General features: G+C 40.2%; 1 protein-coding gene and 1 pseudogene across 8 annotated transcripts in view; both read left to right on the top strand.

Annotated features, from left to right (window-relative positions):
- Window positions 1-15,749, top strand: part of SERAC1 (serine active site containing 1) — a 58,751-nt gene extending 43,002 nt beyond the window's left edge. For all 8 annotated transcript variants that reach the window (XM_047733922.1, XM_047733925.1, XM_047733924.1 and 5 more), the window contains 7 exons: window positions 5,574-5,724; window positions 7,331-7,472; window positions 8,704-8,798; window positions 10,041-10,138; window positions 11,537-11,719; window positions 12,798-12,941; window positions 14,693-15,749. In XM_047733922.1, coding sequence (XP_047589878.1) covers window positions 5,574-5,724; window positions 7,331-7,472; window positions 8,704-8,798; window positions 10,041-10,138; window positions 11,537-11,719; window positions 12,798-12,941; window positions 14,693-14,829 — 950 coding nt within the window. In that variant the 3' untranslated portion in view covers window positions 14,830-15,749. The remainder of the gene's footprint in view (window positions 1-5,573; window positions 5,725-7,330; window positions 7,473-8,703; window positions 8,799-10,040; window positions 10,139-11,536; window positions 11,720-12,797; window positions 12,942-14,692) is intronic.
- Window positions 15,750-22,914: 7,165 nt separating this feature from the next.
- Window positions 22,915-23,846, top strand: LOC125103081 (60S ribosomal protein L36-like; annotated as a pseudogene).
- Window positions 23,847-24,115: the final 269 nt, after the last annotated feature.

The following is a 24,115-nucleotide window of genomic DNA, read 5'->3' as shown; positions in this document are numbered from 1 at the left end:
TAATATTGCATGTGTTCAGAGAACATATCCTATATGATTTTAATCTTTGGAAATTTATTGAGACGTAGTTGATGGCCTGTTGCATGATCTGTCGTGGTGAGTGTTCTGTGTGCACTTAAAAAGAAAGAATGCTCTGTGGGTGTTAGGTGAGGTGTTCAACCTATAACAATTAAACCACATTGGCTGACAGTGTTGCTCAGATCTTCTCTAGGTCTTCATTGTGTTTTGTCTAGTTCATTTGATAGTGAAGGCTTACGTCACTCTAAGCAGCGTGAATTACCGAGAGATGTGTGAAATTTTTCACCCCTTGCCATCCTTTGTGGTATTGGCATAATGTATTTTATTCCTACACGTTATAGACTTAGTGATACACTGTTGTTACTCAGTCAAGTGATATTGAAAGACTGTAAGAAAAGAAGAAAAGTCTTTCTTATTTGCACATTGATAGTATGCAGCGTTCTTCCTTCTGTTCTGTTTATCTTCGTTTACATCTGACGTCGTTTCCCCTCAGGCTGAAGACCTGGGTTTGCTGGACAAATTCTCTCACTTTTCATTTTCTGAAAGTCTTTACTTTGCCTTTGATTATCCCAGGAAAGAGATTTTCCATGGATAAAGGATTCTGTGATGACAGTGTGTTCTTTTTAATGTCAGCGCTTTTAAAACTGCTGTTCCATTGTCTCGCAACCACCGCTGCCTGATGAGAAGTGTCGAATTCCTGCTTTCGTTCTCCTGTATGTATCTTGTCATTTCCTCTCTGGCTTCTTTTAAGGTTTTTATGTTTGGTTTTTAGCAGTTTGGCTATGAAGTGCTTGGTTCCTTTTTTATATTTATGCTGCTCAGGGTCTGCTGAGCTGACTAAATCAGTGGGCTGATGTTGTGTTTGGTTTTTTTTTTTATCAGATTTGGAGAATTTCCGGCAAGTATATCTTAAAAGACTTTTTCTTGTCTCCATTTGCTCTTTTCTCCCATTGGGACCTCAGTCATTGATATTAGATCTCTTGGTTCTGTTCCACAAGTCATTGAGACTCTTTTCATTTCTCTTCAAATATTTTTCTCTCCCTCTGTGTTTTACTTTGGATAATTTTTGTTGACTTATCTTCGGTTTCTTTAATGGGATAGAGCCTTGATCAAATCAGTATTTTATTTGAAAAGTCCACAAAACACTCTTCCCTGAACCGAACCCTGGCTCTTACCCCAAGTCTTTTATCCTCTCGGTGATTTCAGTGTCCACCAGACAGCCCACTGAACACCTTGGTGTCTCCAGCTCCTTGACCGTCTCGTCTCCGTTGACTTCCTTCTCTGCTCCTGATTGTCTAGTGCTCCACTCCCATGCCACACCTGCATTTAGTCATGGCCTGAAACCACTTCACCTACAGAATCAGTAATTCGCCCCTCAGAGCACATCCTCCTCTCGTTCAAGTTTGTCTTTGCATCTGCTCCCACGGTGACCAGTTTTATTCTCTCCAGGAGTTTATCTGCTGACCCTGTTATTTTCTCCCCATCCATTCGTCCTCTTTATCTGCACTCCCCTCCTGATGCAGTGTCTATGTATTCCATGGTTCCTCATTTCACTGACGTTCTCTTCAGTGTCCTGGAACTCCCTTTCTCTTCCATTCTCTGAGCACATCCTTGGTCAAGACCCCGGCGCTAGAGAAAACCTACTCTGTCTTGCTTCTGTGGCTGAGCATAGAATCATTGCAGGTTGGTCCTCAGCTTTGTATCGCTCAGCTCAGCAGTCCTGTTTCTCTGGTCGGCGTGCTTTACTGTTCCTAGCAATGACGATCGAACCTCCTCTATGTTCTTCAAACCTTCCCCAGACTCCTTGCCTCTCAGCAGATGACCTCTCCCATGGCAGTGAGAAGCCAAGACCCTGAAAGGAATTTCCCTCGTTTCCCACTACCAAAACCAAACCGGTCTTCTCCTTTTCTGCTCTTGATGATAGGAACAGGGACATCTCTCATGAGACCTCCAGCTGCACCTTGCCCCTGGCTCCTTTCACTGTCTCAGGAATTGCCTGTCTTTTCTAATCTGTGTAGTCACGCGCTCCTTCTCAGCAGGATCCTTTGATCGACACAGATTAGGGGACAGTGTGAAAAACCACCTAAATTCGCAACATCACAGCCCCCTGGTTTTTCACTTTCTCTTCTGCTTTTCCATTTTATGTCTAAACTTCTCAAAGTTATCTATGCTTCTTTTTGCTCATCTCCCATTATTTCTGAGCATTTCAGTTTGAATTCTGCTGCCTTACCTTGTTGTATTTTTTCTTTAGGTATCCTTTGTCTTTACTATATATCTGTACACACACGCACATGCACACACACACACATATATATATATCTGTATGTATGTATATATATGCATCTTAATAGTTTCAGGTCTAACTTTTTGCCATTCAGATTTACAAAAGTTAAAAATATACTGGGCGCCTGGGTGGCTTAGTAGGTTAAGGCCTCTGCCTTCGGCTCAGGTCATGATCTCGGAGTCCTGGGATCGAGTCCCACATCGGGCTCTCTGCTCAGCAAGAAGCCTGCTTCCCTCCCTCTCTCTCTCTGCCTCTCCGTCTACTTGTGATCTCTCTCTGTCAAATAAATAAATAAAATCTTAAAAAAAAAAAAAAATATATATATATATATATATACACACACTGGTAATATCCACTGCTGGTGATGGTGCATGAAAACTGCTCCTTTCATACATTGTTGGTGAGGATGTAAATTGATACAGTGGTTTTTTTTTTTTTAGGCACTTAGTAGTATCTATTAAAAGAATATATACACCAATTGACGTAGTAAGACTACTACTGGGACTCTCTCCTACCTAAATACTCATGTGTGTTCTTAAAGATTTGTGTACAAAAATGTTTATTGGACTGGTGTTTGCAGTATGGAAAAAATAGAAACAACCTAAATGTTGCCAGTAGGAATAATGGTAAATAAACAATGGTATTCTCAAACTGTGTCACATGCTGTAGTTAAAAAGAAAAGTTCATGTATGCGGAGAGCATCCCAAGGCACCATACCAAAGTACCAGAACTGGTCACAGAACAGTAGGAATAGTACGATTCCATCTAGGCAGGGAAAAAAAAAAAAAAAAGCATATAGCGCTTTAGTGTATAGTGTATATGTAGAAGTTATAGGTATAGGACTGAATTTTTGAGAAGGTTTGGAAGGGTCACCACCTAACTTTGAACTCTAGTTACTTCTGAGGCTATAAATGGAGCTGGGAAATGATGGGAGTGCTGAAGTGGGACTTTGATTATGAAATGCTATTTTTTAAAAATTGTTTTTATAATTATCATGTATTCAGATGTTACATAATTTAAAAACACTGACTCTGAAAGACATGTTTCCAAGGGGCATTTGGTGTTTTGTAGAAGGCATTGTGAGAAGACTTGGTCAACTAAAAAAAGCCATAAAAGTGGCTTGTGCCGTGATTACTCTTGTGTTTCCTTCCTTGGGACTCCATTAAAAATAAAGCCATGGGGGCCCCTGGGTGGTTAAAGCCTCTGCCTTCGGCTCAGGTCATGATCCCAGGGTCCTGGGATCGAGCCTCACATCCGGCTCTCTGCTCAGCAGGGAGCCTGCCTCCTCCTCCTCTCTCTCTCTGCCTGCCTCTCTGCCTACTTGTGATCTGTCAAATAAATAAAAATCTTTAAAAAAAAAATAAAGCCATGTTTTTGTTAGTATACTAGTAGTATACCCATTTATCTCCATAGGTAGAATTTTAAAACATTATTATATTGTTATCATAAAGCTTTCTTTACACATTCGAAAGGGACATTTTTTGATATAACAAATTTGAATTTTTTTTTAAAGATTTTATTTATTTATTTGACATGCAGAGAAAGATCACAAGTAGGCAGAGAGGCAGGCAGAGAGAGGAGGAAGCAGGCTCCCCACCAAGCAGAGAGCCCGACGTGGGACTCGATCCCAGGATCCTGAGATCATGACCCGAGCCAAAGGCAGAGGCTTTAACCCACTGAGCCAGCCAGGTGCCCCCGAATTTGAATATTGTTAAAGAAGTATTGGGGCTGAGATTTCTTTTGGATTATCATCACACTGATGTTCAACACTTTGGCCACAGAGCAAGGCAGGAGGACATGGGGATAGCTGCTTTGTCCTGAGTGCCTGCTGGGCTTCATAAGGGCAGTTTTTACATGGATTAATTTATTAGAACCTTCTTCCAGCCCAGGGAGCCAACTAACTTGGCCGAAGTTCCACAGTAATTAAGTAGGGGACAGACATTTTGAGCCCAAGTCTCTAGACTCAAGGCCCATGTTGTATTATTTTAAGTTCTATAAATAACGTGGGAATAGATTCTCATGGTAAATACTTCAGAGAACATAGATACACAAAAAAGTTAGACCCATCTTTTTCTTAAAAAAAGATTTTATTTATTTATTTGACACAGAGAGAGAGCACAAGCAGGAAGAGCGGCAGATGTGGGGAGAAGCAGGCTCCCCACTGAGCATGGAGCCAGCAGCAAGGCTCGATATCAGGACCCCGGGATTTTGACCTGAGCTAAAGGCAGACACTTAACCAACTGAGCCACCCAGGCACCCTTTTCTTTTTTTTTTTTAAGTCTTTAATATTTTCTAGATCCATCCATGTTGTTACAAATGGCAAGATACCATTATTTTTTAAGGCTGAGCCATATTCTGCTGCACATATATATCACATCCTTATTCATTTATCTGTGGTTGGGCACTGAGGTTGTTTCCCTATCTTGCTCTTCCGTGTTGTAAATAATGCTGCAGTAAATAGAGGGGTGCATATATCTTTTTTAATTAGTGTCTTCTCTTTCTTTCATTTCTCATTACTAGATAATATGGTACTAATATTTTCAATTTTTTGAGGAATCTCCATATTGTTTTCCACAATGACTATGCATTCCCACCAGCAGTTCCTTTTTTTCCGCACCCTTGCTGTTACTTGTTATTTCTAAGCAAGCTCATTATTAAGAAATCATTTCTTATGTGCATTAAAGGCTGCCAATATGTCTGATAATCAGGATGAAATAACTAATATTAAAATTTAATGTGTTTAGGGGCTCCTGGATGGCCCAGTGGGTTGGGCCTCTGCCTTCAGCTCAGGTCATGATCTCAGGGTCCTTGGATCGAGCCCTGCATCGGGCTCTCTGCTTAGCAGGGAGCCTGCTCCCCGCCCCCCAAACCTCCCTGCCTGCCTCTCTGCCTACTTGTGGTCTCTCTCTCTGTCAAATATATAAAAATCTTTTTAAAAAAAATGAGTTTAGGAATTCTTGCTAAAAGCAGAATATCGTATTATTATTGACGACATCTCTAGTAATCGCAACTTTTGTTAGATTTTCTAAATAAAGGAAAAGGCTCTTAAATCCCTGCTACCTTCTTTGAACCGCCCATACAGGGTGCCTGGCTTGGGACATCCTGCACCGTGGGATGTGGAGGACCTTGGGACAGAACGGAGTTGGAGTGTTCTTCCTTTTCTGTGAGACAGACTCTGGAGTCTGCCTTTCTCCTTGCCGTGTTCAGTCAGAGACCGCTCACAGTCTCCCATGAAGTGGTGTGGGACTGAGGGGCTTGTTCTCTTCCCCAGGGTGGGTTTCCATACTGGCAGAGGCAATGAAGTCCCCGCGCATCATGGAGGCCTCACATGCCGCCAGGACCCTGGCTAATCTAGACGTAGAGACAATGCGAGAAAAATACCACGACGGCGTGTACGTGCTGCACCCCCAGTACCGCACGAGGTGAGCAAGCGGACCGTCGCCGTGTCTCCCGAGGGGATGGAAAGCCTGGGGAGCTTCTTACTTTACTTTATTTCTCCATCATTAAATACCTTACAAATAATCCCGGGAACCTTATCTCCTGACACAGTTTGTCCGTAATCACCTGAGAAGAATTGCGAGCTGTCATGGGAGTGTGGAACTAGCTAAATTAATCAGTGTGATTTTGCACCAAGGGCTGACCTTCAGTAAGATCACGTTCACCTCTTGTAATGTGTCCCCCCTTACACTTTGTAACGCATAGTTCTTTGTTTCATGACTGTTTCCTGTAGATCTGAGTTAATAGCCAATTCAGATTGTAGAGGTTGTTCTGGATGGGAGGAGATAGGACATCCTATGTAGGAGACCATATTATATTAGCCTGGTTTTAGAACTCAGAAGGACTGGACAAAGTTTATGCCATATATAAAATCGTGCACTGGAAGGAGTAAGCTGTAATAAACTTATGCTCCTTCTTAAGATTATTTCTGGTCACTGTTTCCAGTTGTATCATTGCTGAGATAACAAATATAGGAAGGACCACAATGAAAAAATTAGGTATTTCTTGGATTTTTCTCGGGTACTTTAATACCTCAGAAAATAGCAAAATCATTTAGTTGAAAAATGGATTGCGTGGTTAATTCCAATTTATAAACAAAATAATATGGAAATGTATTTTGTATATGTTGCATAAATTGTGTGTGTCCTGTAAATAGCTTACAAGTCATTTGCTATCTACAGTTTTTAAAAATATCATATCTAGGAACATTTGGGTGGCTCAGTTGGTTAAGCGTCCAACTCTTGATTTCGGCTCAGGTCATCATCTCAGGGTCATCAGATCGAGCCCTATGTCAGGTTCTGTGGTGGGCATGGAGCCTGCTTAAGATTCTCTCTCCCACTGCCCCTGCCCTCATATTAAAAAAAAAAAAGTCATATCTAAAGACTATGGATTACTTTAAAATTTTTTTTTTTTAAAGATTTATGTGTTTGAGAGAGCGAATGAGTGAGCTGGGGGGAGGAGGAGGGGGGGGGGAGAGAGAATCTCAGGCAGAATCCCCGCTGGAGCCCAATGTGGGGCTCGATCCCTCCACCCTGAGGTCATGACCGGAGCTGAAATCAAGAGTTGGACACAACCAACTGAGGCACCCAGGCGCCCTTAAAATCTCATTTCTGATAAACATTTATTTCCTTGATAAGTTCTTAAAAATCTCTCATGCACACTCAATTGAAAACTACACTAGCATTTTCTGAGTTAATATCTTAAACACTTTTATTGATTTGTGGAATATTCCCATGAAATAGAATAGAGTGCAGTCTATGACCTGTGTCATCTCACTGGTTATTAAACTCTTTACGGTTGAGTTTGGCTGGTCTAGTTGGCTCGGGCTAGATCCGTCTCTGTTTTTATGGAGAGAGCAGCGAGCACACTCCGTGTACACCTCTGCCGCACCCGTGCCGGGACAGCTGGCCCTCACGGTTTTGTTTCCTGCATGTAAACTTACTAAGCGCCTTCCACAGAATACTAGGTAGACTCTGACCAAAGCAGTAATGCATTTATTCTGCTTCTTTTTAAAACTCTCTCCCCCGTCAGTCAGCCCATTAAAGCAGATGTCCTTTTTATTCATGGCCTTATGGGAGCAGCGTTCAAAACGTGGCGCCAGCAGGACAGCGAGCAGATTTTAACTGAAAAGATTTTAGAGGACGAAGCCAGGTATACCACGTGTTGGCCCAAGGTAAGGGAGCACTGCCTCTGGCAGGGGGGGGGGCGCCCCTTCCTGGGGGAACCTCACAGCATCGCTGGCTGCTGAAGGCCGCATTCTGATTTGCTTATTTTCCTCTTTTTCCTGGGAGTCTTCTACCGTGCAGTTTTTTTCCCCTTAGGGGCACTTGTAGGACGTTCCTGAGCAGCTGGGCTTGTCACCCTGCCTTCTGTTGGGTCATTTCTGGTTAGGGTGTGAGCTAGAACTCTCAAAGAATAGTTCATTGAGTAAAAAATGGGCAAGGACCAGTATTTGTTCCCTTCTTTTAGAAATACAATGAACAAGGGGCGCCTGGGTGGCTCAGTGGGTTAAAGCCTCTGCCTTCGGCTCAGGTCATGATCCCAGGGTCCTGGGATCGAGCCCCGCATCGGGCTCTCTGCTTGCTGAGGAGCCTGCTTCCTCCTCTCTCCCTCTGCCTGCCTCTTTGCCTACTTGTGATCTCTGTCTGTCAAATAAATAAATAAAATCTTAAAAAAAAAAAATACAACGAACAATACGTTCATAATAGTTGGCTAGTTCTATGACTTTAATAATTATAAAAATAGAAATAATTGGAAGAAATAATTCTACTTTGGATTTCCTTGGTGATATCTCTTCTAAGAGCCTTAACTCTGGGCTGAACGCACTGCCTTCAATGTACCCGAAGCTCTGCGAAGACAGACACGTGTGTAGTTGCTGGAGCTTTGTCCCACCGGAGCTTCTTCGCCTCATGGAGGCTTAGCCTGCAAAATGAATGGTTTGCACTTGGTCTCTGGCAACACTGATGTAGGAGGGGACAAGTGGCCCTGGGGCCACAGTGGAACCAGGACTGTAATCAGAATCTCTGTGTTCTCAGCTCGAACCTCCAAACATCAGACTGTACTGTCTGTCCTGAGATCTCCACTTTCCATAAAATGCTTTCTAAAAGTCCATTTGATCCGGACTCTAAAAACCTTCTCCCTTTTGGCTGTAGCACACTAAAACTGAGAACATTCTCTTGAAACTAGCAGCGGCTTTATGCTATAAATCTTGATGCCTCCTTGTGACCAGAAACATAAAAAGATAAAATGCTGGAACTGGTTTCCTAGTTACCTTTTAACTTTATTCTAATGTGATGTTTTATAGTCGTATTGCAGTGGCCTTTAGTTACAGGTGGCAATCACCAGCAGACCTTGGGAGTGGTGGAAATTCATGTGTGTTCTTTTGTACCTTCTGTTTTGCATAGACATGGTTGGCAAGGGACTGTCCTGCTCTCCGAATTATATCTGTGGAGTATGACACCAGCCTTAGCGACTGGAGAACGAGGTGTCCTGTGGAGAGGTGACAGAGGGGACACCGTGGACAGGGAGGAAGGGCTGGGGCCCAGCACCCTCAGGGACTGAAGGGAGCTTTATCTTTTCTTGCTACAGACAGAATTTTTTAAATGAAAACCTAACCTCTTTTCTCTTCCTTCTAGAAGGAGTTAGTCATATATAAACAATGAACTGGGGGAAGGCTTAGATAGAGTGTCAGTCTTGGGTTCCTAAAGTGGTTCATTCATAACTATTCTGGTACTAAGGACCATGCGTTCTATAGCAAAATCTCCTTTACTCCCAGAAGCAAACGTGAGGCTTTTTGCTTTTGTGTCTGCAAGTATATTGGCTGCAGGAAGCAAAGGAGAAGATGCTGAGCAATGTAGTCCACCTCTGTCACTTGTACGTCATACGTGCTGATTGTATATACAGGAGGAGGAGCCCTGGACTGCTAGACTCTGGGACCTGGATGGTACCTGACTCTCCCTTTGACCCACTGTGCGGTCTTCAGTCTTTAACTTGCTGGGAAGCTTGGTCTGTAGACTGAGAGTGTTGGTCTGAATCAGTGTTAATAAGCTGAGCGTCGCCTCTGAGCAGCCTCCTTGTAGGTGCCGAGGCAGTGTTCTCAGGGCCAGTGGGCCAAAGCCCCGGGGTCTTTCCCCATTGCACCAAGAGGAGCTCTGACAAATCTTTATTGCAAGGAAAGGATTTTATAGATAAACAGTTCAAAACTATCAACTCTGGTAGTTTCAAAGTTCCCTTAGCCTGAAAATTACTTTGAATTTTCTGACTCAAAGATTCATAGCTTTCTGGAATTTCCAAATAAACCAAAATGATGAAAACTTAATTTCTGCATCATAATACAAGTAGAACTAAGTCGGTGAGCTCACAGCAGACAACACGGCATTATCTTCAGGCCGCATCATAACAAGGACACACATCCTCGGTGGTGGGGGCAGCTGGTGTGAGATCCAACTTGTAAAAATTGCCAGATGCGTAATAGGTGCTCTCACCCTGCTTGTTTAGGGAGTGAGTGGCTTGTTCTGGGCCTACGTATTCCCAGTCATACCACTGTGACTTCGTTAGAAGTGGGGAATGAGCAGTTGTAGAAATCAAACAGAGTAGTGGACTCCTGACCCTCAAATGTGGTGTGTAGTATTGGCCCAATAAAAGTTCTTGCCTTAAAAACTTGGATAGTAAAATTTGGCGGTGGCGGGGGGGTACAGAATCAATAGCTTCATAAAATGCCTGCTGTTTTCATTTTGTTCAGAAAGTCCATTGCATTCAGGAGCAACGAACTTCTAAGGAAGCTCAGAGCTGCTGGCGTTGGGGACAGGCCAGTCATTTGGGTATCACACAGCATGGGAGGTGAGTATGTTGCATTTTTGTGAAGCCAGCACTGGGAGGTTATCATCAGCTAGTGGGGCTCACCTGTTACCAGAGCTGCCTGGTTCACTTAATACTGGCCCCCTTTCCCTCTAAATTAATGCTTTTGGCTATAGCTAAGAGTTTTTAAATTATACTTTCCTTCCATCCTAATTGTTTTTCCACAAGGGGACCTCTAGTAACAAACCATATCAAAGGAACATGTGGTTGGCAACGTCATGCTTTCACGTAGTGATAATCAGTAAACATCAGAAGCTTTCTGTGGGTTGTATGAGCCTGACTTGTGCCTGTCCCTCAGCATTCCTGGCTGGTCCCTGCGCTCCCCTTTCCTCCCTGCATCCCCAAGCATCGCAGAGCCCACAGCCCCAAGCTTGCTGAGGAGGCGGTGCGATGGTAGATGTCTGCTCTTTGGGTCCTGGTGTGTGCTTGCTAACTGTCGTCTGTTCTTCTCGGCCCACTCCCCAGCCCATTGCTCATGGGAGTTGTCACCATCTGCCTTGGTACAGCCCCAGGCCTAGTTCATCTGATGAAACGCTCAGGACTGCAGACTACAGAGTTAAGGCTTTTAGTTGCGAGAGGGAGGGAGATAGATGTAGCCCTTTGTGCCCACAGAGATCCATGGTTACCATGGAAGTGACCTCTGGGTTGTATTATCAACTTCAGGCCCAAGAGATGGGGCCTTCCTACGTGCGTTTGCCTACAGAAACTTTGTTTTCCCTGGTGGATAAACTTTATGGGACTGTCTTTTTTTAATCTTAGTACTGTCTATTGGTGTGGTCATTCGTGGGCCACTGGAGGCAGGCTGGGGAGACATGGTGCTGCATATTTACTTCATTGACAGACATGCAACATAGCAATGCTGCATGCTCCTTCTGTGGGATAGAGTATTCTTTAATATAAGATCTGCCTTTCTAGAATCTTACCTGTTTGTAGGCTTGTATTATATACAGTTGGCCCTGAGACAGCATGGGGATTAGGGGTACTGACTACCCTGTGCAGTCAGAAATCTGCATATAACTTTTGACTTGCCCCCAATTTAGCTACTAATAGCCTACTGTTGGTCAGAAGCTTTACTGATCTCAATTAACATGTTTTGTGTATGTATTCTTACAATAAAGAAAATCATCAGATAATAGTACTGTACAAAATCCATGTGTGTAAGTGCACCTGTACCATTCAAACCATGCTGTTCAAGGCTCCACTGGATTCTAGATCAGCAGTATTACCAAGTGCTAGTATTTTAAGGCCTGTCTGTTGGACTCTAGAGAATTATTTAAACTTTAAAGAAAACATCTTTCTTATTATTTGCTCCCTACCCCCTCTTGTTTTAGAATAATGGAGGGACGAAAAACACCTTACACATTTTCTTTGTGCGGCTAGGTCTTCTTGTCAAAAAGATGCTGTTGGAAGCCTCCAAGAAGCCAGAAATGAGTACTGTTATAAACAATACCAGAGGAATAATTTTTTATAGCGTCCCTCATCATGGATCCCATCTGGCTGAATACTCTGTTAATATTCGCTATCTTCTCTTTCCCTCTTTGGAAGTCAAAGAGCTCAGCAAGGGTAATATTTGTATTCTGTCATGAAGGGGAATTGGGATTGTATTAATATCAGTTATACAGAGAAGGAGAAAAAGAAGACGGTTTCTAACTTGGCTATATTATCCCATTTTATTATTTGTGTATAAATTGTGTTTAGATTATCATGGAAAATTTTTAGTTTGGGCTTGATTTTTCTTTTATACCTTTCCTTAAGCCATTATTTGCTCATATATAACAATTTTAATGCTATCTTAAATACTTAAACTTTTAAGTTATATAATGTTTTAAGGATTATTCCAAATTGCCAATGAACTGCTTTTTTTCCATGAGTTTGGAAAATCAACTGGTAAAATATAAACAAACTTAATATCCTGAAAATCTTAATTATTACTTATTTTGATTAATAAACATTTTCTCTGTTTCTGGAACACCTGTTAATCAATTTGGAGGCCAGGGCTGAGCCTTTAATATGCTAGTTGTCTTTTTGTTCGTATTTTCTCTTTCTTCTGCTTTATGGAGAGTTACTTTATCTTCTAAACCTTCTATTGAACTTTATTTTTTTGCAGTCAAGTTTTATTTCCCAGAATCTCTTTCTTCTTCTCTGATTCTTTTGAATCATTTTAACAATATTAACTGGAGTTTCTTCTTAAAGTTCCTTTCTGTTTCTTTACTGGGTTCTGTGTCTTCCGTGCGCAGGTGTTTTGTTTACTCACTGGGTCTGTCTCTCTTGGGTTATAAGCTATCCTCTAAGGTCTGGTATGTCTCGGTTGCCTTTTTCTAGTTGAGGATGGGGGACCAGGCCCTCTGATTATAGACAGGTCTTGTCAATGGGAGGCTGTGCTTTAGGGTGAAGGTGCCGGCCAACACCCTGAGGGACCCAGGTCCCACATAGCCAGTAACATGTGGGGCCTCTCCCTCGGCCTGCTGGCCTCTATCATTTCTGGTGTGACTTTAACTGTTCACTCATCTTAACAACTTCTTAGGAAGGAGAGAAAATAAGTTACTATTTTGAACTAGAACCCTAATTTTCTCTTTAGTACATTTTATTATGAATTGGCTAAATAGAATTTGTCACAGTCTTGTTTCCTGTAATTCTACAGATTCTCCTGCACTTAAAACACTACAAGATGACTTTCTGGAATTTGCTAAAGACAAGAATTTCCAGGTGCTGAATTTTGTCGAAACACTGCCAACTTACATCGGTAGCATGATTAAACTGCACGTGGTACCCGTGGAGTCAGCAGGTATTCCTTCATTTGACGTTTGTTTGCTATTAGATGCTGGTTGGTGGTACCTATAGTTAATCATAAACAACCCATTTGTATATTCAGGTTCTCAGTTTTAGGAGACAGTTATGTGAAGATCTAGAGTCTGTTCCTTTCAGCTATAGATTACAGTTTCTTTGCCGACATACAACCGTGGCATTACTCCTCCCTCCCTTCCTTTAGCTGGCAGAGGTTAATTGGCTGCCCCAGTGAGCTCTGTTGTAGTAAGAATTCAAAGTCCTTCTATCGGCTACAGCAAAAGGGGCATTTAATAGACTGATCTTTGATTTTTTAAAGCTGCATATAGTGCAGCTAAAGGTGTGGAAGCTTTAATAAAAGAAAGATTTTTTTTAACATCACTTTTTTCCAGTGGAATCTTAGATGGGGAATATTTAAGCACCAATTTCTTTTATAGCCCTGGGGTTGGAGGAACTGGTCAATACCTATTACTGTGGTGTATTATAATGTATTACAGGCTTTTTAAGGTAGGGCCCGAATCTTAATTCACTTTACTGACTCCTTATTACTCAGTATGTAGTAGATAACCCACACATTTCCCTCCTTGAAATGCTTTTCTCTCAACTGGCTAACCTGGTGAATTCTGAGGCAGAGTTCAGTGCTTAGTGGCACTTGGCCCTCCTGAGAGCTCTCAGGGACAGGAAGCTGGAGAGCCTGCCAGATGGTTCTTCAACCTGTAAGAGAAGTTTTGGCCTAACTCCATTGTATATATCTGAAGAAAATGAAAGACGTAATACTCCATAGTAGAACCTAAAGAGGCTTTACCAAGTAAATGTGCTGTATGGTAAGAACTTAAGTAGTTGAAGAACTTAAAAAAGTAAGAACTTTGGTATGGTAAGAACTTAAGTAGTTGAAGAACTTAAAAAAGGACTTTGTGGAAGCTTGAAGCAAAAGTAAAAGTAATACTGTGGATCAACTGTTTGTAGCTTTAGAGCCTTGTCAAAATTCTGTCTGCCTTTTCTTTGGGATCACGAGGAGGTTTGTCTTCCTTCCTAACCACCACCTTCGTTCCTTACCCTGCAGTCCTCACCGGGACCTCTTGTCACTTGCATCTAGGTGCACTTTGTTAGGCTGAAACATCAGAAACTCAGCTACAGCTCTCAAGCACTAGATCACCTTCCACCTGGCAGGGTGAAGAATGGATCCTGTGTGAGATATTCCCATTCCTGTCATCAGGACAGGGGAGCTTAATAACATAAACTCTAGAAAAAGAGGTGGTTAAAAGAAGTATGGAATAATTCAGTAGTATCATGCATTGGAATAAAGATTTTGATGCTGCTGCTGCTCAGGTTCTGTTCACTAATCAATTAGGAAGTAGGCCAAAACACATACGAAGAGTTTATGAAAGCTTAAAATTGTACCTACTGAGAACCCATTCTCATGTGATTAGTCACATGTAGCTTTGCTATGATCAAACCTCCAGTTCCTGTATCTTTTTTTTTTTTTTAATTTTATTTATTTGACAGACATAGATCACAAGTAGGCAGAGAGGCAGGCAGAGAGAGGGGGGAAGCAGGCTTCTTGCTGAGCAGAGAGCTCGATGTGGGGCTCGATCCCAAGACCCTGGGATCATGACCTGAGCCAAAGGCAGAGGCTTTAACCCACTGAGCCACCCAGGTGCCCCTTCCTGTATCTTTTTAAAGTCCCTTAGTACAAGGGGGGGGGGATCTAGATTTTTACTTAGATTTTGTTGACATTTTTGTTTTCTTCAGATTTAGGCATTGGAGATCTAATTCCTGTGGACGTTGACCATTTGAACATCTGTAAGCCAAAGAAAAAGGATGCTTTTTTATACCAGCGTACCTTACAATTCATCTGTGAAACTTTAGCCAAAGACCTTGAAAACTGAGTTATCTTTCTTCCATTTTGCAAGAAACTTGGTGTTCTGTTTCTCTTTTTAAGCTCTGTGCAATCATGTGAACATGGTCTCTGTGGCATCGACCTGGTCTGCAGCATGTTGCAGGCAATGGAATATGGTTCTCAGTTCCTGCACTCTAAAGCCCAGAGTGGCAAAGATTGAAGGGCCTCACTGGATTCTTTTGATTTAAAAGAAATTCTGTGTGTGCCAGCTTATGTTGTGCCATGTTGTCCCTGGTACAGGAACAAGCTGCTAGGGATAGAAAATGCCTTTTGTCATCTGCGACGGTCTCCAGCTCACATGAGGAGGAACACTGATGGTTTCTAAAGGGAGAACAATCATCACCTTCCATAAAAATACCACTCAGAAAGTTCCTAGACTAGAGAGGAGACTGAACTAGAATATAAGACTTTTTGTTCTGGGTTTCCATGTGCTCTAAATTTTAAAAAATATATACTGATGTAAACCTTGTCTCACATGTTAACTTTGTTAGACCCGTTGTCATCCATGGGTCAGTTCCTTATAAGTTTTTATTTCCATATTGTTGAGAACAAATGCTTCTCTTTTTTAAAAGAATTATAGCTTATAGTAATTCTTTTCAGACTGTAGCTACCTATACTTGTAATTTTTCCTGGATAAGGATAATGTAGCTAATCCATTATTGATCAGAGTATGAAATAAAACTATCCTAAACTATTATATATACTAACAGTACTTAGTATCAAGATTCTCTTTAGCTAAACAATGTATACCTTTCTTTTATGCTCATTTGAAAGTTGCATCAGTTGACCTTGAGCATGTGAGAAATAGGAAATCATGTATCTGGCTCAGTTGGTAGAGCATGTGACTCTTGATCTCGGGGTCGTGAGTTCTAGCCCCACATTGGGTGTAGAGATTGCTTAAAAATAAAATCTTAAAAAAAAAAAAAAAAACTAGGAAATCATGTTGACTTTTTATTTTTAAATAACAGCATTGTTAAGAAAGAAATCACATACCAGGATCCCATCAAAAAAGAGAATTACAGACCAATATCCTTGATGAACACAGATGTGAAAATTCTCACCAAAATACTAGCCAATAGGATCCAACAGCACATTAAAAGGATTATTCACCATGACCAAGTGGGATTTATTCCAGGGCTGCAAGGTTGGTTCAACATCTGCAAATCAATGTGATACAATATATTAATAAAAGAAAGAACAAGAACCATATGATACTCTTAATAGATGCTGAAAAAGCATTTGACAAAGTACAGCATCCCTTCCTGATCAAAACTCTTCAAAGTGTAGGGATAGAGGGCACATACCTCAGTATTATCAAAGCCATCTATGAAAAACCCACCACAAATATCATTCTCAATGGAGAAAAACTGAAAGCTTTTCCGCTAAGGTCAGGAACATGGTAGGGATGTCCATTATCACAACTGCTATTCAACGTAGTACTAGAAGTCCTAGCCTCAGCAATCAAACAACAAAAAGAAATTAAAGGTATCCAAAGTGGCAAAGAAGAAGTCAAACTCACTCTTTGCAGATGATATGATACTATATGTGGAAAACCCAAGACTCCACTCCCAAACTGCTAGAACTTATAAAGTGTCAGGATATAAAATCAATGCACAGAAATCAGTTGCATTTCTTTACACCAACAACAAGACAGAAAAAAGAGAAATTAAGGAGTCAATCCCATTTATAGTTGCACCCAAAACCATAAGATACCTAGGAATAAACCTAACCAAAGAGGCAAAGAATCTATACCTGGAAAACTATAAAGTACTCATGAAAGAAATTGAGGAAGACACAAAGAAATGGAAAAATGTTCCATGCTCCTGGATTGGAAGAACAAATATTGTGAAAATGTCTATGCTACCTAAAGCAATCTACACATTTAATGCAATCCCTATCAAAATCCCATCCATTTTTTTCAAAGAAATGGAACAAATAATCCTAAAATTTATATGGAACCAGAAAAGACCTCGAATAGCCAAAGGAATATTGAAAAAGAAAGCCAAAGTTGGTGGCATCACAATTCCGGACTTCAAGCTCTATTACAAAGCTGTCATCATCAAGACAGCATGGCACTGGCACAAAAGCAGACACACAGATCAATGGAACAGAATTGAGAGCCCAGAAATAACCCTCAACTCTATGGTCAACTAATCTTCGACAAAGCAGGAAACAATGTCCAATGGAAAAAAGCCTCTTCAACAAATGGTGTCGGGAAAATTGGACAGCCACATGCAGAAAAATGAGGACCGTTTCCTTACACTACAAAAAATTGGACCGTTTCCTTACACTACACATGAAAATAGACTCAATGGATGAAGGACCTCAATGTGAGAAAGGATTCCATCAAAATCCTTGAGGAGAACACAGGCAACAACCTCTTCAACCTCAGCCTCAGCAATAACTTCTAGGAACATTGCCAAAGGCAAGGGAAGCAAGGGCAAAAATGAACTATTGGTATTTCATCAAGATCAAAAGCTTTTGCACAGCAAAGGAAACAGTTAACAAAACCAAAAGACAACTGACAGAATGGGAGAAGATATTTGCAAACAACATATCAGATAAAGGGCTAGTATCCAAAATCTATAAAGAGCTTAGCAAACAACACCAAAGAACAAATAATCTAATCAAGAAATGGGCAGAGGACATGAACAGACATTTCTGCAAAGAAGACATCCAGATGGCCAACAGACAAATGAAAAAATGCTCCACATCACTCGGCATTAGGGAAATACAAATCAAAACCACAATGAGATACCACCTCACACCAGTCAGAATGGCTAAAATTAACAAGTCAGGAAATGACAGATGCTGGCAAGGATGCAGAAAAAGGGGAACTCTCCTACACTGTTGGTGGGAATGCAAGCTGGTGCAACCACTCTGGAAAACAGCATGGAGGTTCCTCAGAGAGTTGAAACTAGAGCTACCCTATAACCCAGCAATTGCACTGCTGGGTATTTACCCTAAAGATACAAACATAGTGATCTGAAGGGGCACGTGCACCCGAATGTTTATGTTATGTTTATGTTATTTACGTTTATGTTGTGTTATGCAGTGTCCACAATAGCCAAACTATGGAAAGAACCTATATGTCCATCGACAGATGAAGGGATAAAGAAGACGTGGTATATATATATGATGGAATACTATGCAGCCATCAAAAGAAATGAAATCTTGCCATTTGCGACGATGTGGATGGAACTAGAGAGTATTATGCTTAGCGAAATAAGTCAGTTGGAGAAAGATGACTATCATATGATCTCCCTGATATGAGGAAGTGGAGAAGCAACATGGGGGGTTTGGGGGGTAGGAAAAGAATGAAACAAGATGGGAGCGGGAGGGAGACAAACCATAAGAGACTCTTAATCTCACAAAACAAACTAAGGGTTGCTGGGGGGAGGGGGTTCGGGAGAGGGTGGTGGGGTTATGGACATTGGGGAGGGTTTATGCTATGGTGAGTGCTGTGAAATGTGTAAACCTGGTAATTCACAGACCTATACCCCTGGAGCTAAAAATACATTATATGTTTATTTAAAAATTTTAAAAATCACATACCATAAAATTCACCCTTTTAAATATACAGTGTTGTACAACCCTCCCCACTATCTAATTTCAGAACATTTCATCATCCCTAAAATTAACTCTGTACTTATTAGCAATCACTCCTCACCTTTCCCCTAGCTCCTGGCAGACACTAATCTACTTCCTCTCTCTATGGGTCTGGCCTGTTATGGACAGTTCATATAAATGAAATCATACAATGCGTGGCCTTTTAGTGTCTGGCTTCTTTTTCTTAGCCTGATGTAGCAGGTATCAGTACTTCATTCCTGTTTATGGCCAGTCAGTCAGTTGTGTGGAGATACACCACATTTGTTGATGCATTCATCAGCTGATGGGTATTTAGGTTCTTTTCGTTTTTTTGGCTATTATGAATAATGGAGCTATAAACATTTATGTACAAGTTTTTTTAAGTGGACATGTTTTCCATTCTCTTGGATATAGACTAAGAGTGTAATTGCTGGGTTGTGTCTTTAGCTTTTGAAGATGGTAGACATTTGTAGAATGGGATCATCAAAGCTGAAACTGGAGTATAGTGTCTGAAGGTAAACTGAGATCACCCCTAAAGCCTATCAGCCCCACTTAATTATGCACCGACCTAACAAGTGACTTAGCCACTCGTTTTAGTATGTAGATACAGTGAATGTAACCATTAGCTAACCGCACTAAGTTAACTAACAGTAAGTACTAGCTAATGGATGCCTATTTGCATATCTTAAAAGCTGCAGCCTGAGGCTTAGGCTTCTAATTTAACACACATCTAGAGACTGATTCTCCATGGAGACTGGGGAGGCAGAAGGGAGCCATAAGTGCATTCTCCTTCTGGTACATTCCAGGTCACTGGTGTCTCTGTGGAAGAAGTTTATGCATGTCTTATGCCCTGGCTTTTGTGGCTGCTATGCAGGGAATGCACACCTCCATTGCCTGGCTCTGGTGGCCAGCAGAGCTTGTGTTTGCAGGTCCCTCAGGACTGTAGAAAACAAGCCATTCAGGGCATAGCACGGAGATAGCAGGCAGAAACACCCATCTTCCAAGAAGTCTGTTTACATACTTTAAAAGTCCAGCTTCCAGTCAGCCTGCTTCTGGGTACTGACAAATCCACCTCCACTTTGGAACACTGACAGGTTTTGGCAGACCCTCAACTGGTGGCAGACACTAAGAACAAAGAAGGGGGCTTGGATAGTCACAAAGGTTTGAGAGAGAACCAAGAGCTCAGCAGACTGAACGACAAGATTCATCTCCTAAATAAGACACTCTGTCAAGATTGGGAGAGGTGGCTGTTTTACATAATGCACAGAAATCAACAGAGTGTTGAGAAAAATGAGTAAACAGAGGACTATAGAAGATAAAACTTGAGAAATAAACCTTATATATGGAGATAAGTGACCTGATAGAGTTCAAAATAGAGATTGTCACCAAAGTCAGAAGAATAATGCATGAGCAAATTGAGAATTTCAACACAGACCTAGAAAATATAAGCAAATACCAAACAAATCATAAAGCTGGAAAATAAACTGAAAAACTCAATAGAGTTTCAATGACAGACTGGATTGTGTGAAAGAAAGGATCAGCAGATTTAAAGATGGCAGTGGAATTCATCCAGTCAGAGAACCAAAAAGACAAAAGAGTGAAGATAGAATGAAGATAGCTTAAGGGACTTGGGGGATATCATTGCATTATAGGTCTCTTTGAAGGAAAAGAGAAAGGGGCAGAAAGCTTATTCAAAGAAATAATGGCTGAATTCTCCCCCAACCAGGAAGCCCAGAGAATACCAAATAACATGAATCCAAATATATCCACACCAAGACACATTATAATTAAATTTCCAAAAGTTAAAGGTCAGAGAATCTTAAGAGTAGCAAGAGAAAAACAAATGGTTATGTACAAGAGAAATCCATAATACTATTGGCAGATTTTTTAGCAGAAACTTTATAGGCCAGAAAAATGGGATAATAGAGTCAAAGTGCTGAAAGAAAAAATTGGCAATCAAGAATACCTGGCAAAGTTCTTCAGGATTGAAGAAGCGGTAGAGTTTTCCGGACAAGCAAAAACTGAAGGGGTTCATCACCACTAGACCAGTCCCACATGAAATGTTCAGGGGAATCCTTCAAGCTGAAATGAAAGGATGCTAATTAGTAACAGGATGCTAATTAGTAACAGGAAAACATACAAAAGTATAAATCTCACTGGTAAGTGTAAATATATAAATTCAGAACATGCTAATGTAATGGTGGGTAAACACAAATCTAGTATGAAGGTTAAAAGACAAAAAGTACTAAAAATAACTACAATTTGTTACTGGATATACAAGGTAAAAATATGTAATTTGTGACATTGAGAACAAAATGGGAAGAGTAAAAACAGCTTAGGTAGACATCTGGAAAGTTGTTAGTTTAAAATGACATAAATATGTTTTACGTAAGCTTCACAATGACCTCAATGCAACAACTTAGAGTAAATACACAAAAGAGAAAGAGAAAAGAAAACAATTAGACATGGACTTAGTATTGCCATTTCATTAATCGTTACTTTGAATGGACTGAATTCTCTAATCCAAAGAAAAGTGTCACTGAGTGGATTTAAAAAAAAAAAACAAACTATATGCTAGCTATAAGAAACTCGCTTCAGCTTTAAGGACACACACAGACTGCAAGTGAGAAGATGGGAAGAGATAGTCCATGCAAATGGAAACCAGAAAGCAGGGGTAGCTGTATTTAAGTCTACTTAGAAGTCTACTTAATATACTACTACACACAAATGCTAATTAATCTAATGAAGAGTAAAGGCTGTGTTCATTACTAATCAGATATAAACCAAACAGAATAATAGATTTTGACAAATTATAGAGCTATTTAGTGGAAATGATGTGATGTGATATAGTGATTTTAGGAGCGATTCACATATGTTGTTGAAAATGAATCATTCTTTGTGTCTAGCCATTTTTGAGTGCAAATATAAAAATAGAATTGTTCCCTTTTCTATCATTGTGGCTGTTTCAAGAAAAACCTTTTGATGTAAATGTGAACTTTGACCAGTCTCCCTGGAATCTTATACACGACATGTGACCTTAAAATTTTTAGCTATATGGTTAAACACGGCTGCATGAACATAAGTTCTGTCTCTTTTTTTAAGGGATTTATTTGAATTGCTGATAATTGATTAGCGACTATGACATCCATAATTTTTTTGTCTAGATGACATTAATTTAAGTCCTTTTTAGAAAATAAAAATTCATGTTTGAATACTTAGCAGTTTATATATCAATATTATTAGTAATAAAATTATAACTTTATGCATATATATGGATTACTATTAAAAAATAGTACAGACATCCCCTGTTCAACATGTAGATGTACTTGGTTATCTGATTAAAAATCTGGATTAAAAACTTCCCACTGACTCTTGGGCATTGACAGTTCTTAGAGTATTATGACTGATACAAACATATTCATTAGTGATCCTTCATTCCAATAATTTAAGTGCGGAAGTTTAAGACTTAAAGAATATTTGCCAGCTATGATAAAACAAAAACAATAATGATAAAATATATATATGTATATACTACTATACAGTAGACTTAAAGCCAGACTAATAAGGGACAGAGAAGGTTATTACATAATGATAAAAAGGTTAATTCATCAAGAGAAAATAACATAAATATTTACACACCCAACATAGCACCTAAATATATGAAACATATTATCACACCTGAAGAGTAAAATATACAGCAATATAAAAGTAGCAAGGACTTCAGTACCCTCCTTTTCAACAATGTATACATCATTCAGACAGAACTCAATAAACATTGGACTTAATGACATGTTAGACCAGATGGACTTAATAGATTACTACAAATCTTCCATCCAACAGTAGCAGAATACACATTGTTCTCAAGTGCACACAGAACATTCTCCAGGATAAGTCATACATTAGGCCACAAAACAAGTCAATAAAATTAAAAAGACAAATCTATCAAGCATCTTTACTGACCTCAATGGTATGAAACTAGAAATCAAATGGTATGAAAAGAAGAAAACTGGAAAGTTCACAAATATGTGGAGATTAAACATGCAACTGAATGAGCAATGGATGAAAGAAGAAATCAAAATAAAAAATACCTTCAGACAAATCAGAATGGAAATACAGCATACCAAAACTTAAGGGATGTACCAAAAGCAGTTCTAAGAGGGAAGTTTTTAGCACAAATACCTACATTAAGAAAAAAAGATTTCAAACAACCTGACTTTATATCTTAAGTAGCTAGAAAAAACAAACTATGCCCCAAGTTAGCAGAAAGAAAGAAATGAAGATCAGAGTGGAAATAAAGGAAATAGATTCTTAAAAGATAATAGAGGGGAAAAAAAAAAGATAATAGAGGGGCACCTGGGTAGCTCAGTTGTTTAAGTGTTTGACTCTTGATATCAGCCTGGGTCTTGATCTCAGGGTCATGAGTTCAAGCCCCACACTGGGGTCCACGCTAGCCATGGAACCTACTTTATAAAATAATAAATAATAGAAAAGACCAAGGAAACTAAGAGCTGTTTTTTGAAAAGATAAACAAAATAGACAAAACTTCAGCTACTCATACCAAGACAAAAGGGAGAGGACAAATAAAATTATAAATGAAAGAGGAGGCCCTTCCTCCAGGGGAGCTACTGAAGAGCAGCAGCCATGGCTCCATGCTACCTTATGGCCATAGGCCTCAACAAGGTCCACCAAATGAATGTGAGCAAGCAGAGGCACAGCTCCTGTGGCAGGTGGCTCACCAAGCACATCGGGTTCGTGTGGACCAAATCCAAGAAGTGTGTGGCATCACCACATATGAGTGGCATCCTGTGGAGCTGCTCAAGGTCTCCGAGGACAAGCACACCCCTCTAGTTTCATCAAGAAAAGGGTGGGAACACACATCCATGCCAAGGGGAAGAGAGAGGAGCTGAGTAACATCTTGGCAGCTTATGATAAAAGTGGTAGCCAAGAAAGACTGAACCCCTTCCCTCTGAGTAATAAAGCCTTTTTGGAACTTAAAAGAAAAAAAGGAGGAGGGATGAGGAGGAGGAAGAAACTTAGAACTAACAACACACGAATACTGAGAATCGTAAGAGAATAGGAACAATTATTTGCCAATGAAGTGTACAACCCAGAAGAAATGGATAAAATCCTACACATACAATCTACCAAACTGAATTGTGAAGACATAGAAAATCTGCACAGTCCAATTATTAGTAAGGAGATTGAATTGGTAGTCAAAAAATCCAACAAAGAAAAGTCCCAGACCAGATCATTTCACTGGTGAATTCTACCAAATATTTAAAGAAGAATTAATACTAATCCTTCTCAATCTTCCAAAAAGCAGAAGAGGAGGGAATACTTTGAAACTCATTTTATGAGCCCAGGGTTACCCTGAAATAAAACCTGACAAGGACTCAACATCTCTGATGAAATAGATGTAAAAATGCTCAGCAAAATAATGGCCAACTGAATTCAACAGTACATTAGAAAGATAATACACCATGATCAAGTGGGATTCATTCTAGGGATTTAAGATGGTCCAACATCAGCAAATCAATCACTGTGATACACATTAACAAAATGAAGGAAGAAAAAGCATTTGACAAAATTCAACATTAATTCATGTTAAAAACTCTCAGCAAAGTGGGTATAGAAGGAAAGTACCTCAATATGACAAGCCCACAGCTGACATCATGAAAAGGTGAAGA

Source organism: Lutra lutra, chromosome 6 (assembly GCF_902655055.1).
Source record: "Lutra lutra chromosome 6, mLutLut1.2, whole genome shotgun sequence".
Taxonomy (NCBI): Eukaryota; Metazoa; Chordata; class Mammalia; order Carnivora; family Mustelidae; genus Lutra; species Lutra lutra.
This window is presented reverse-complemented; position numbering and strand designations above follow the sequence as displayed.